This window comes from Passer domesticus, chromosome 1 (genome assembly GCF_036417665.1).
Source record: "Passer domesticus isolate bPasDom1 chromosome 1, bPasDom1.hap1, whole genome shotgun sequence".
NCBI classification, from domain to species: domain Eukaryota; kingdom Metazoa; phylum Chordata; class Aves; order Passeriformes; family Passeridae; genus Passer; species Passer domesticus.
In genome coordinates, this window is record NC_087474.1 from 119,592,930 (window position 1) to 119,607,553 (window position 14,624).

At 38.5% G+C, this 14,624-nt stretch overlaps 1 protein-coding gene across 2 annotated transcripts in view; it reads left to right on the plus strand.

The window, feature by feature from the left end:
- The window catches only part of SPIDR (scaffold protein involved in DNA repair), a 193,696-nt gene that overhangs the window by 163,084 nt on the left and 15,988 nt on the right, over positions 1 to 14,624 (plus strand). For both annotated transcript variants that reach the window (XM_064385696.1, XM_064385705.1), the window contains 2 exons: positions 4,002 to 4,160; positions 13,299 to 13,386. In XM_064385696.1, the coding sequence (XP_064241766.1) occupies positions 4,002 to 4,160; positions 13,299 to 13,386 (247 nt within the window). The remainder of the gene's footprint in view (positions 1 to 4,001; positions 4,161 to 13,298; positions 13,387 to 14,624) is intronic.

Here is a 14,624-nt window from a genome sequence, read left to right on the forward strand (position 1 = left end):
GTCAGCTGCTTGATAAAAGGCAGCAGTATGGAGAGAGATGATTTTTCATGCATAGAAACATATTAGTAAAAGAAGGGCTTACCCTTTACCCATGAAGAGTGACTAACTGGGAGAAGGGCATGGCATTAATCCTGTAATCCTCTCCAGATTTCTACTGGGAGACATTTTGTCCTAAAGATCAGCACAGTCATAGAAATAATGCAGAGCAATCAGTCTCATCTTCCTCCAGCCCCCATCCTTGCTTCTGGCTATTAGCAAATTAACAAAATCTTCCCAAGCTTTTGCATGACACTTGCTGTGTCATTACATAAAAAAAAAAGAAAAAAAGCTAAACTCTGCCCCACTTCTTATCATTCCCTATCTTCTCCCCCTTTGCTATTACCAATGTGTCATACTTCACCTTTTCCTTAGTCTGCATCTCCTACATTTGTTCCTCTACTGGTTTCCTGCTACCCCTCTCTCCAGGAGTGAGTTCTGCTATTTTATATGAGACATTTGAGTTTCCAAACCCATATTTTAAGTTGAGGACCCTCAACTTAACCCTTACACAGGGTTACATCCTGTTGTCCCAAAAATAAATATAGCCCTTATTTCCTCCCTGCACAAGCACCACTGATTAAATTGGAGATGTTGCCTGTCCTTTTTTTAATATTTCAGAACTATGCTTGCTGACAGGGCATTGGTAAAGGTGTGTTTACACATTATTTACTGATACGAATCCAAATTTTATGAAAAAAGATATTTCCTATAGATGTGCACAAAACATAAATGCTGAATTCCTGGGGGGCAGATACTCATTTTGGCTTTGCAGCTTGTCTCATAATTTTGATGTGGGTTTTCATCATGGTAGTGAGGTTCAAAGGGGAGGGGAAAGTAATGGGACAAGCTGTTGGCTTTAATCACAGTTAGACTTCCTGCTAAAAATTAATTTGCGAGAACATTTGCTGTAATATGAGAGCAACTCTGCAACATGGGAAAATAATCCAAATGCACTGTTCTTGGAATAAAGTGAAATCAGGGGAAAAAAGAGTACTGGTAAGGAAGTTAAGGTCATGAATCAATAGGCTCTGAATGCAGCTGGACTACTGTCAGTGATGCTGACAGCATGTACAAAATCCACAAGAACAGAACCAGTTCCAAAGAACAGGAGGGTGGTTCTCCAAGTGCATTGCTAAATCTTTTGGGGGATACAGCTGATTTCATTAAGTCATTAAGTGGCAAAATCAGTTGTCCCTCAAACACCTATAACATTTCAAGGTTTTGCCATCATTCATTGATACTGTTTCAAAAGCATGGTGAAGCAGGGAGAATGGATTTGTGAACTTCTATTCATAGTGCTGATCTGGGGTATTTCTCTCTTAATCTGCAATTGGATGTCTGAAGGGTTATTAATGAAATTCTGACTTCCAAGTGAGTGAATACACACATTTCATTTTAAATGCATGTTGCAGAGAAACCGTGACTACCTTCTGGACACTGTTAAGAGCAAGTGTAGTAAATATAGTGTCTGTCTGTGCTTGTGTACAAATCTGACAGAGCAAAGGCACTTGGAATCTGCTGCTCTGTGTTCCTTTGAGATGCCAGTAACTGTGAATGTATTCCCAGTGTGAACAGGAGCATTCCTGATAGCCTCCAATGACACAGTTCTTCTCTGCGTTGAGCATGCTCATAAGATGACCATTCTCCTATCATGACCTGAGATTCCTGTATGTGCTGCATACCTTGGACAGCTGGAGTGGGAGCTGGAAAATATATCCCTGCCTAGAAGCAGTACTCCATGCAAGTAGGAGCTTTTTACTTTTAAAGAGTTGATTTCAAGAAACTCAGATGATGCTGCTGATGAAGATGATTAGGCTACAGTATTTTTTGATCAGATGAGTTTCCTGTCCTAGCCATTTATGTGCCACCACAAAGGAATGGAAATCTGTGGTCAGGGATGCAGGGAGTTGAGATTCCCATGTCTGACAGAAACCATCTCTTTGCTTGACTTAAAAGGACTTGGAAAATGCTCTTTTACTGACTGATGTCTTCAGCACCAACCAAGCTAGTTTTATTTGGGCAATTAACATGTCCCAGAGGACTTAATATGACCCTGGTGCCAGCTAGTCTGAGACTTACTTGTGTTCAGTTATGTCTCACTGAAGATATGAGAAATTCCAGTGATCAGTTAAGAGACTGCTGAACTGATCTGATCTGAGACACTAACTCAGTTGGCCCTTCTTGCTCTGAGATACGGAGGCCTAATTTTTCACAATTAACAGTCAACATTTTGTTAACATAGGCAAAACGGTTTGGTTTGTTTTTCCGGTTCCCCTCAGTCTGATTTTCAGAAGAATATGAACTCTGGTTTTCCAAACAAAACAATATCACGGGGAGTTTCAGTCAAATCAGTTAAAACTCGGGGGAGCTCTTAACTGTATTCAAATTCCTAACATGGAAAGCAGCAGGAAAACAGTTCTTCTAGCTTGTTTTGGGTTTTTTTTCAGATGATGATTTGGTTTGTATGGGACCTTTGTAGCTAGAGGTATGGGGAAAATAGGGAGCCTTTGTTTGTACCCAGTCCTATCCCTCCCCGCTCCTCACAACCAGCACCAGCATTTGACAAAATGAGGACTCTTAGCTGGTGCTTTCACAATTGCTGATGTCAGAAGGCCTTTGGGGTTCTATCTGATATCAAATGCAGCCTCTTGAGGGTCTAAGCCAAAGCTGGGCACTTCATAATGAACAAGGAAAGTGTGGTTAGTGTTCTTCCATGTGCCTACTTTTCCATGTGAAGAAAATACGTGGATTTCTTCAGTGTAGGAGCTCATTTAGTTTGAAATGTATTTTATAAAGATATAATGACTGCTTTCAGGGTGCATGTACGTTATTAGGATGTGTTCCAAAAGCTGTTGGAGTTGGTTTGCTGGGAACAATGGTGCCACTCTGGGGAGGGTAGTTTTGGCTTGTACCTTTGAAATGAACTGAATTCTGCTGCCTAGTGCACCCCTGAGTTTTATTTGGAAACAAAGATGTGTGTGCTACCCTCAAAGGTAATTTTTGTTTCCCTTTGAAAAGTTTCCATGCTTAACTGTCTCTTTCTGAGGCAATTAAAACCAATCTTGTAGACAGGGGCCTCCTTCCTCCAGCCCTGCATGATTCATGCTATCGTGACTACTCATCTCAGGTGCAGAATCTTGTGAAATGCACTTTTGACTATCTAAATGTATGACATCCACTGATTTTACCTTATCTGTTATGACAGTACTATCTTCTCAAAATGCCATCAAGTTGGTTAAGCAATACTTCCCAGCCCTACAGTCCCTACTTCCATAGATTTTAATCAAATTGTTTGTTTAGCAGGTTCTTTAATTACCTTCTTAAAATAGTTCCTCTGGGCTTCATACCCAACTCTGAATATACCAATCTCCAGTTCTGTGTTGTTTTGTTTAGTTTCGTTCTTTAGAGAGAAATTGATGTGTCACTCTTTTTTGCATCCTGAGGACTCTTTTTAAAAAAGAGTGTGGGAAAATGTAATGCTTGCTTTGCCAGTCTCGATGATTATTACTTGTGAAATATGTTGCTTTGCTTACTTCTAAGCAGAATTTTTAGATTTAAACACACACATATTTATTGTCTTTATTCTAGAATAAAGACAATAAATTGTTGTTCTGTCTTTATTGTAGAATTTACCTCAAGTAAGGTAAATTCTCCACTTTCTTCATTTTTAAGTACACAAGCCACATAGTGCATAGCAGTTAATTAATCTAATCCCAGTGCAAGCCTTGTACTCTTTGTTTCAGTCATGCTTCTCTGCTTCATGGCCCTGTTATGTCCTGAAAATGTACATGAGAAAACCTTTAACGATGTTGGGTTTGTTTATTGATACGTTACTTGATAGGAATTCTGCAGATACTGCAGAGGATAAGCCCTGTCCTGAAGTTTGTAATATTGTTTTCAGAACTTTGCTCACTGGTTTGTTATGAGCAGATGCCAGTGAGTAACAGAGGAATGTTTTGCAGGTTATGTCTCCTTGTCCAGGATGCCTATGGCATGTTCAGTGAAGTGCAGCTGCAGTCCCTGAGTTCCACAGATGACATCGAGCAGTACTGCAGGAGATGGGAAGGAAAATCTTGCTGCTTAGCTGGAATGAAGATTTTGCAGAGAACTACAAGAGGAAGGTGAGAACAGTTAATGGAAGAACATGTTGCTTGCTGTGGCAGGCAAATATGATCTGCCTTTTTATTTATTTCTGTGACCAACATTCTTTGGAACAACTGAACCTGGCTTTGTTCAATCAAATGTCCTCATTGCCACTTTTGGGCATCCAGCTGTGCTTGAGCCAACTGCTCTCCAAAATGAGCATAAATAAGCTAATGCACAAATACACACTTAGCAGAGTAAGGAATTTTTGTGTGCAATATTCCATAAAATATGAGTGTTTTCTTCCTCTTCAGTAGATTCAGAGACTTATAAACATTAGTTCATCTCCCTTTCCTTGCAGAACTTTTTACTGCACTAAGTTTTTCTACAGCACTGCCCAGTATAGCTTGAACTTTCAAGCACAGACTTTCCTTCAGTATAGAAGAGCTTAATTCTGTTAAATCTATATGGTTTTAGAACCACAGTTTAAGTTTCTTTAAAAAAATCTTGCAGATCTTAAAGCCATTCTTTTTTGGAATAAGAATGTCAATAGCTTTACAGAAAAATTCCCCCAGGTAAGTAATAAATTGACTTATGGTACATCTCAGATTTTGCTTATTCTGTGATTCCTCTTATGTTCTTCAAATAAAATATCTTTAGTCGAGAAAAAAAATTAAATAGATCGATTATCTTACAGAGTATCTTTCTGAGGAGAGTGATACAATGTTCTCATGGGGACCTATATAAATATAATTAGATTGGTTCAGTTCTCAACATAATTTATTCGTACAAGCATCCGATCTAGATAAGCCTTTGCTATTAGAATGGCTATGGTATTTCTGCTGACACTTTTTTCCTGTTGAAAAATGCTGTTTCATCAAAACCAGAATGTTTCATGGAAACATTATCTATTTTGGAGACAGCTTTGTTGGGAAGATTTTTTTCAGGTCCAGAGGGAGTGAATATTCTTTCTCTTATTCTCATTTCATGAAAACTTTGAGAAAGTCTCATTTTTGTTTCATATTGGAACAAAAACAAATTTCAAAGCTTTGAAATGTTTAGCAAAATGGAATTGTTGTTTTCCAGCCAGCCCTATTCAGTATGCTTTTCTTTTTATGTACTTGCAGTGTTAATTTTCAGAGCCTTTGGATTTCAAGCCTACTTGCATTTTTATGGATCTTTAATAACAAACACGTCTTCTTATTTAATTATTTTGTTGGCTTTTTTTTTCAAGTTACATTTTTTCCAAACAAATTAAATAATGGCTTTGGAATTCTGGATACAAATGAAGTTTTACAACTGGCTGCTGGTGCTTCCAGTACTCTGCCTAACTAATAAGAGACAGACTTTTCCTAATGTAAATTCTGTTTCAAAGCAGCAGTAACTTACTTCTGGCTATTCTGAGGATGTTCAGAAGACACACTGCTGAAAATGCTGGTGGCTCAGCTGGAGCTGTGCTGGTGGTAACCCTGCTAGGGAACATTAGAAGAAAATGGGGATAGTGTAGCTTCGGGGACAGTGCAGCGGTTAAAACGTGATTTCATTGTACAAGATGGGTGGGTGGGGGAATTGTTCAGGGATTGATTTTTTTCTTAATTGTTTAAGCCTAAGTTCTGCTTTGTAACTTTTTATTACTTTTAAGTGTTTGGGACACATTCTAGGTGTGATGGAAACCACAGTAAAGCCATAGCTGAAATGAATACGAGGGAGTACTTACTCTCAGAGAGCATAATTAAGTTGTAGAGCTCATTGCCACTGGATAAATGGATTTCCAGAGCCACTGGTGTATCCAAGCACATGATGGGTTATGCCTGTGAGTGCCCAACCTTGGCTTGCAGCACATGAGTGAGTAAGAACTATGTGGTCTGCCCTGCAAGGAGATGGCTTTGAAACTGTTTGTTTCCTGGAGTCTGACAGTGGCTTTTAAAGTGGATAAAAGGGAAGAAAATGTAGGAAATTCAAGGGGAAAGTAATGACTTTTTTTGTGTGTGTCTTTGAAGCACATGATTTGGAGAAAGCCAGGAATGGCTAATAAGATCCCATATGTTCATGTTCATGTCCCACAGTCACATGGATTGTAATCAGAGACAGAGTGCTTCCTTAGTCCCTCTGTGAGACAGAGGACATTTGCTAATAGATACAAGAGCTTCTCAAGAGTTTTGCATTAGTGGCCCACTGTTACCGTTCAAAAAAATTTCCAGACTGTCATCCATCCTCAAATATTTAATTTGAAGTACTATTTGACATCATTCCAGTAAATGCAATTTTAAAATCACTGTTGTAAGCTGAAGTTTCATTTCAAGGGCTAAAAACCTATAAGCCTACAATAAAGGGTATTTTACACTCAGGGGAAACCCCAGCTGAACACGTTACTTGATCTTTGGAACGAACCTGTGTTGTTAAAGAGTGCTAAAGAAACTAAAAACATTTCTTCTCTGATAAGAAAACACTTATGTTCCAAGAGAAATCAGTGGGATAAGAACTGACACAACCATGTCCTGTCTTAACAGAGATCAGCTCTGTGAAAAATTGGAATGATAATGTAATCTTACATTGAGAGAAACACTTTTTATGTTGAATATTGGTTTTTATTATGCTTTGCTAAGTAGTAGGGTCTTGTATAAGTTGTTTGAAGGTCTTTTACTGATTTAGGTGCTTTTCAGAGCCAGGCCCATACCCCACATAAAGCATACACCCCTAAACCGTCCCTGCAAGAAATCCTTCCCTTTGCAGTGCAGTAAAGGAAGTGGTGTTTCCCTTTGCAGCCCAGTTTCTGGCAGTCCTGTAAGACAGAAGGACGTGGCTGAGCCATGGCAGAGCTGCTTTTCAGGGACTGATTTCCAGCAGTTCTTCTACTCTGTTTGTGAGGCTGGTGGGTAAAGTAGGAAGCAGTAGTGTGGCAACTGACTGAACTTGTGTGGTTCAGTATCTGTTTCCTGACAGCTTTTCTCTGCACCCTCTCATCCATACTTGTCACCTAGCCTTTGCTGCAACTATTCCTTGGACTGCATGCTTAGTATCAGCAAAAAAAAGGAGAAAAAAAGTACAATGGTTTAAAGGGAGAAGACTGAAAAATATTGATTGAAAGCCTGCTGGTGGTGTTGTTTCCTTAGAGGCTCTTGTTCTCACCCTCCCACTGCCTCATGTGTCAGTCTTAAATTCAGTCCCTTGAGGAAGAGGAAGTGAGATTTTGGGGGTGTGCTGCTAGAGGCAGGAATGCTGGTTAAGGATCCATATGCAGCACATGCAACCCCCCTGTTTTTTAATAGGTCCCAGGCATGTTTCAGGTATGTCAGGTATAACCAGGAACTAAATGAATGCAATTAGATGCAGGGGCTGAGCACTCACTAAAATGCCTCAGGAGTAAATAACCTATAAATTGTCATAGTTCCTGCTTCCTACTGGAAATTAATTTTAATGATCTGAGATAATCTTTGGAGTTAGAGACCTGTCTTTATGGACAAAAAATACGGATTTTTTTTTAGCCTTATCTGGAGTTCCACACAGAATAATAATTTGGATTTTGACAGTTTGGGTCTTTTCACCTGATTTTCCAACCATTGAGTTGTTTTACTGCTGAGTATAGCAGATGTACCTGCTTCTTCTCTTTATGCTTTCTTATGTGCAAGAAATATGAAGAGTTTCTCTGCAGCAGAACAGAAAGATAACAGCAATTTAAAAATGGAGGGGGGAGGAAGAACACAGGGTGTCGGTACAAATTTTGTCCCTAAACTGAAAAAATAGTTAATAATCTTCAAAAGAAGAGGCAACTGCTGCATGTAGAATGCTAAAATCTGCACTTGTGTTGGATAGGCTAAAACACTTTGAAGGATACATCAACTCATAAGCTTTGACTTTTGAGCCAACATTTAATTCATGGCAGGCTGTATTATCTGTTGCATTTTCTTCTGCAGTAAACAGGCTCTGAATGTTGAGCTCATCAACCAGTGTTATGTTTTTCTGAGAAATTTCTGCATTTTCAAATAAAGCTGGCTTCTGTTGTTTGTCATTTTAAACTTTCAAATGTTAGGCACTGAAATGTGAAATCTCCCTGTATGTTTGTAGTGGTCACTATTGTGCTGGAGGGTTTTCATTCTTTTCTATTTTTTTCCCCTTTTTATTTGAGTCACATACATCTCTGGCCTCAATTTCTGTCATTTTTTCCCCTTTTACTCTTCACTTTATACTTTCTCTTCATTTTGTTTTGCTCTCAGAAGAGAGGACCACTGCTAACTGCTGCACAAGTAAATGTTTCAACTGCTAGACATAGGCAGGAAATGTAATAGTAAGAACTCTCCGCAGAGCAAGGAGGTCATAACTTCCTTCCTCTGGTTTTCCCTCCTCCAAAAAGACTGCCATCTACAAGATCCACCCACGTCTCTGGGTTTTGAGGTCCTGAAACATTTCAGTAATTTCTGTGGTTAAAAGTTGAGTTTCATTTAAAGCATAATTTCAGTAATCACATTGAAGTTTTGACTACATGTGTTATTTTTATATTCATTTCTATGGCTGCTTTTGTATCAGAAATGAAGTTTTTTATTTCCTGAATTTGCTGTTTTTTGATAAAAATGCTGCTGGTATCTTAGTGCTTGTGTCATTAATCTATTCAGTAATCAGCATTGGAGAATAACATAGGCATATCCATATTGAATCAATAGTACTTTTATGTTATAATTTCAGTGATTTGGTGTAGTATGTGTAATTTCCAACATACTATAGAAAATTGAATTACTAAAGTATGTAAATCATTCAACTATATGATTCCTGTATATCTAAACAACAAAAAAGAGGGAAAAAAAGAGGTCAGCAGCCCTTCCTCCCCATTTGTATTTTGACAAAGATGCTGGTTTAGTAGGCTCAGATTTTTACTTTGTGATTTTGTTGCTTTTATTACTCAAGACTAAGAAAATGTGGTGTTGCATAGTTTGTGCACTGCAAGTCTTAGTAGGTCAGCTGAAGGGAGGGAGAGAGCCTACAGTGTCAGCTTTATATTTGGATTGCTTGTCCCTGGACAGTTGAAGTTCATGTAGTCTAGGTGATTATTAAGGAATTTCATAGTTTTGCACAGAGGACTAGGAATTAATTTATTTTTGAGTTCTTAATAATTGAGACTGACACTGCCAAAGAAAACTGGTTTGGTTTAGACAAAAAGTTTAAGAAGTAGGAGAGGAGGAAGCAGAGAAGTTCCAAGTCCCGAGTCCTCAGAGCAAAGCTGTGGAAGATGTTGGAAGAGAATCCTAGCATCTTTCTGTTCCTTGCCATAAACCTTACATAGTGCTCCTTTTTTCCCTGTTTATGTGCCTTCTTTTCTTTGATATTGCTGATATTTTCTCCCTCTAGTATTTTCCCCCTGAGCCTGTTATGATTATTATAATTGAAAAATCCTCCCAAGCTATATGTTAAAAGTTGAATCAGGCATGGCACACACAAAGTTCCTGGACCAGAACTGTAGCTGAAACTCCATTGAGAGTTTGAGAGAAACTTTGAGAGAAATAAACCAAATCTTCTTATTAGGCTATGAAATAAGTTGTCAGGTCAGAATCAGTGAAATGCAGTTTTGAAAAATCAGAGTTGTTTGACTTTTGAAACACAGCTTGTAGTATGAAATAAATGGAATTTCCACAGGATCAGAGATGTTCTGACAGTGTAAAACTGTTAAACAAGCTTAATACATGACTGATACACCAGTACATGACTGATACTGGTGTATCAGTCATGTATTTAGCCTGTTTAACAGTATTATATCTTTAAAATTCTCTGCCTGATGTCTGGGTACACAGCAGGCACTTTGCATTTATGGATACAGAGAAAATATATAGTGAAGTTTAGGAAGGAAAGGTTAAGAGAGATGTCTTTTGAGGACATTGGATAGTAAAAATAATTAATGACACAAAAAAATCCCAATTTTGCTTATAACATGTATGTATACACACACATATATAAAATCTGATTATATATATCAGCAAGGCTTGAAGATGTGGGTTTATAGAATAAGGGCATACCTACCTGTCATAAGTCCAGATTTCTGTGGAAATCTTCACTGTAGCACTCCACTGGAGTTACTTGTATTCTTATTGTGTTGGTGTTAAACAGTGGAAATATACATGTTTGGGATGGGACAAAATTTGTTTTACCAAACACAGAGTTAAGCCTGGCATGGAAAGTAGAGAGTTGAGTCTATAGTTTAGAATCTCGTAGATGATTTTTGTCCTTCTTCTGCTATAGATTCAGTCTTTTTTTTTCAAAGTTATAGAGTACTACAATAGAGCCCTAGTCTCTGAAGTAAAATTTTAAAAAAAGTTATTCAAAATACTTTACATGTTCATTTTTCTTTTTGATCCTTGAGCCTGTTTCTTCTCACTTCTTATTCTGCTTTTCCTTTCTTAAAAGTGAGTCCTTTTGTGATAATTTTTTTTCCAAAGTAACTAGTAATTACATTCACAGAGCAAAATTTAAACATTTTTATTTTGTCTTGTGTATCCAGAGAGGCTCCATATGCACATGGGAGCTAACCATGCCCCTTCACTGTAGCACAGAGCCAGCTGTTCATCTCTTGTCCTGGCTCTATAGCTGAACAAGGCTACACATATTGAATAAACTGCACCCATTGTTCAAATCAGATTGAACTGGAGTTTGAGTGTTACTTGGCCAGTGAAAGGAATTAATTTTATTCTTTCTGTGAGGATAATGATCTTCTGCAGAGGAGGACACAATGTCTTTGTCATTTCTCCACTGTCAGTGACCCCACTTCTTTCTCCCTTCTGCTAAGTTGAAGCCTGTAAGTGTAAAAAGGGAGTTAACTCTCCTGTAGATGTATAAGTGGGTGGAGCAGCCAGGGAGCTCCCACCAGGGACACTGACTGATGGAGTGAGAGTCCCAGGAGAGAACATCCCAGCTCACAGACAAGGATCACAGCAGGATGTGATTTGGAACTTGCTAATCCTTTGGTTTGTCTCTGCCCTTGGCCTGACTGGTGTCAAAGAAGTGATGGGGCCAAGATGTTCAGGAGGCTTGCCCCACACAGCACTGATCCTCTGCCTGCTTGCAAACAAATACTTTCATTTACTACTAATAAAGTGCTCCTAGTTCAAGCAGTAGATGGCCTTCTCCAAATGGGCACAAAAAATATAAGAAAATGTACTATATGTGTTAGACATTCTGACACAGGATAGCAAGTTAGGAGTGAGCTAAACAAGAAAGGATAACTTCATGCCCTTTGTGAGCACTTTGAAATGCAAATGAGGGATCAATCTGTGTGAAGATGTGAACGTGCAACAAACAACATGGCTTAGTAGCTCTGAATTGATAAATGTGCAATCTCTGTGCACAGTTTGTGGTGCATTCATATCTGTGCTCCGACCTTGTGCTGTGGGTCATGGAGGAAGGCCATTTATGAACTGCCTGAGTTGTACAGGAGGCTCTGCTCTTGTTTTGTAGCTCTCCTTTTCCATCTCCTAGTTAGCAAGACCCGTTAGTTCCTCTGGCCATTGGCCTTCCTTGTGTCAGATATTCTGTATGATACAAACCAGAAAATCTTGCCCCACTCAAGGATTCAAGAAGTGGTCAGTTTGCTGTAAAGTATCTTTAATACCTAGGGAACTTGCTTTGTGTGTTGCAATGACATCACTGTTAAAAAACAAAAACAAGCCCCAAACTAAAATAAAAAAAATTCCAAACACCAAAACTACCTCAGTCTCTCTTCTTTCACAGACTTGGGGATGATGCTTTGTAAGCCAGTAAGTCCATTTCTGTAAAAAACCAGCCCTTTTGAGTCTGTAGTCTTTTCATTCATGTGGAGAACACAACGACAGGTCGCAATGTCTTTTTAGTCTGCCAGCTTGTTACCTGAATTGTGAGCCTCAAGTTGTATTCCCAAAGATTTCCTCTGAGATTTACAGCCATAAAACTTCTTGCAAAGGCATCACTGTTAACACTGAATCACAGGCAGTGAAAAAAACAAGCTGAGAAGCTCACAGTAGACCCCCAAAATCTAAGGATCCAGAGAAGGACTAAGGAAATGCAGAAATAAATAAGTTTAAGCAGAAGTGAGCTAAAAGCAGAACTTTAAAAGGAAAGTTTCCATGACCCCTTGAAGAGAAGCAGCATATTGCAACCTGCTTCAGCCCTGTAAACAGGGTATGTGGTTTCCTTCTAAACAGTTTGGTTTAGAAGCTAATATTACATTTAACAAGTTTTGGACTTAATTTTTTAGAGTTGTTTCAGAAATAGTGGTTTTCTTAATTGGAGGAACAGACAACTTGGAGGCAGTGTGGGGTTAAAATCCAGATCTCTGTGCTTCAACTGCACAGAACAGAGAACTGGGAGAAGACAACTCAGAGCTTTAACTCAAAAATGTATTTCTCTTCAAGTTAGCTATCTGTTGCTGTTTCCCCTCCCTCAGCTACTCCTGTCTGTCCACCAAAGGTGTCTATCAACTCACAAGGCAGCCACTGAACTGCTGCAAAGTACAGCTTGGTTTGCTAAAGAGTGGTCAGCATCTTACCTAAATGTGATGGACTGTTAATTTTATGTTTGTTTTTTAAATCAAAAGTGTGAAACTTGCAAAATTAATAAATGCAAACCATAACTGAGTGAGCAGCTGTTTAGGAAGGAGATCGTTCTCTGCACATGGTACTTAACAAAATCTTGCCTGTTGTTTCTCCATATCTGATAATTGCTGTCTTTCCTGAAAGCAGTTACAGTCAGCTGTCAACAACAACAAAAAACCCAGCAAAAAGCACACACACACACAGCACCCCTCCCCCCCAAAAAAACCAACCCGTAGAAATTAAGATGTTAGAAGCAAAACTTTTTAACAGTTTAATAGCTAAAAGCTACTTTTTAAAAGTGGTGCTGATACCTATCTCCTTCCCAAGCTGCCATTTACCCCAGTTCCCCTGAATTCTATGGTGTAGCAAGCTGTTTGTGGCAAAGGATTAAACATGACTTGCTTGTCACTGCATGTGATATATCCCATCCCTCCCTCTCCACCCGGCAGCAGAAGCCATGGAAATTTAGCTAGACCAAATCCAAACCAGCTTCCAGAAAACAAATATGATTTTAAATTGTTTTCATAATCATGCAATGGTTTAGATTATGTTTCTTAATGAATCTTTTTAATATAATGTGTGGCAGTGGAAAACATTTTAAACCTGATTTTATTGGTCTCTTTGAAGGGCATTAGGACTGTTTAGTCTGATAGACAGTCTGTGGCCTCCTGCAGTGCCTGTAAAAGTTCCTGGACAAAGTCAAGACTCTGAAATGGTAAGTTTTGTTATTATGGATATGAATTTTTTCACTCACAGCTAGTATTTTTGATGGTGGTGTAGTCGTGTTTACTTTGGAAAGGAAGACTCTCTCTCTCTTTTTACCTACCAAGTTTTGTTTTACTGACTCTGACAACCTCCCAGGCTAACCTGAAGCCCTCTGGATTAACAGCATATTTCCAAAATGACGCAATTAGCCAGTTATTAATCCTCTAGCGCTAGAATGGTAAGATGTCCAGACAAATTCTTCCTCTCTTCTCCTTGCAGGAGTAAAGAGATACTAGGTATCATGGAGTCTGCTGAGAAATCTATATACAAGGATGTTAACTCCTTTAAAAGCACTTTTCAGCCTTAGGTTTGAAAGAACTTTTCTGAAGATTAACTTCTGTTAATTTTGTCTTTGAAAAGGTGTTCTGTCACATCAAATCATTTTGGTAATACCATTTGAGAAGCTTCTGGGTAGCCAAGAGCTTGGACTTTCTTCATGTTCTTGTATAGGCTGTTCTTTGGGAAGAAGTTAGTGGTATTAAAAATTGGTTTTAGACCAAAGGAGTCAATATGAGAGGAAAAAAGAGAGAGCTGGAAATAAACAAGTTTCAAAACCAGAGAATATTGAAGATGGATATTACTAGTTATTTCAAAAGTCCAAGAATCTTTCCTCTGCAATGTAGCATATTCTTTGCATTGTCCAGGGGGTTATATTGAAGAACAAAAAGATCAGACCTCAGTCAAAAATAAAATCAAGACTGAAACTGAATGAAATAAGCTGTGTTCTCTTTGACTTTGTCTTTCATCGAAATATTTTGGAAGTCTCAGAGGAATGAATGGGTTTGTGCATTAAAATTATGTGGGCAACAGAATGGGAATATCTATGGCTGAGGCAAAGCTCTTAAATGTCATTTAGTGTTGTTATGACTGTTGCTATTTCTTCATTTTTTCTGTTTTATTAGCAATTTTAAAATGGAGGAAACTTGCCATAATCATGTAATTTACACTTCTGCCATCGGTTTGAAACAGAAATTAATTCCACACAGAACCACAACTTGCATTCTGGTGCTCCATGTTTTTGGCTGGGTAGAGTTCTTTCAACTGAGATATGTTTTTCTTGGTACAAGCAGTATAGTTTTATGCACAGTTCTGTGGAAGCAGTTTTATACATCAGTACATAAACAATACTGCCAGCATGATGATAATGTTGCTGGGAAGGGACCTGTGGAACGATTTCTTTAGAGCCCT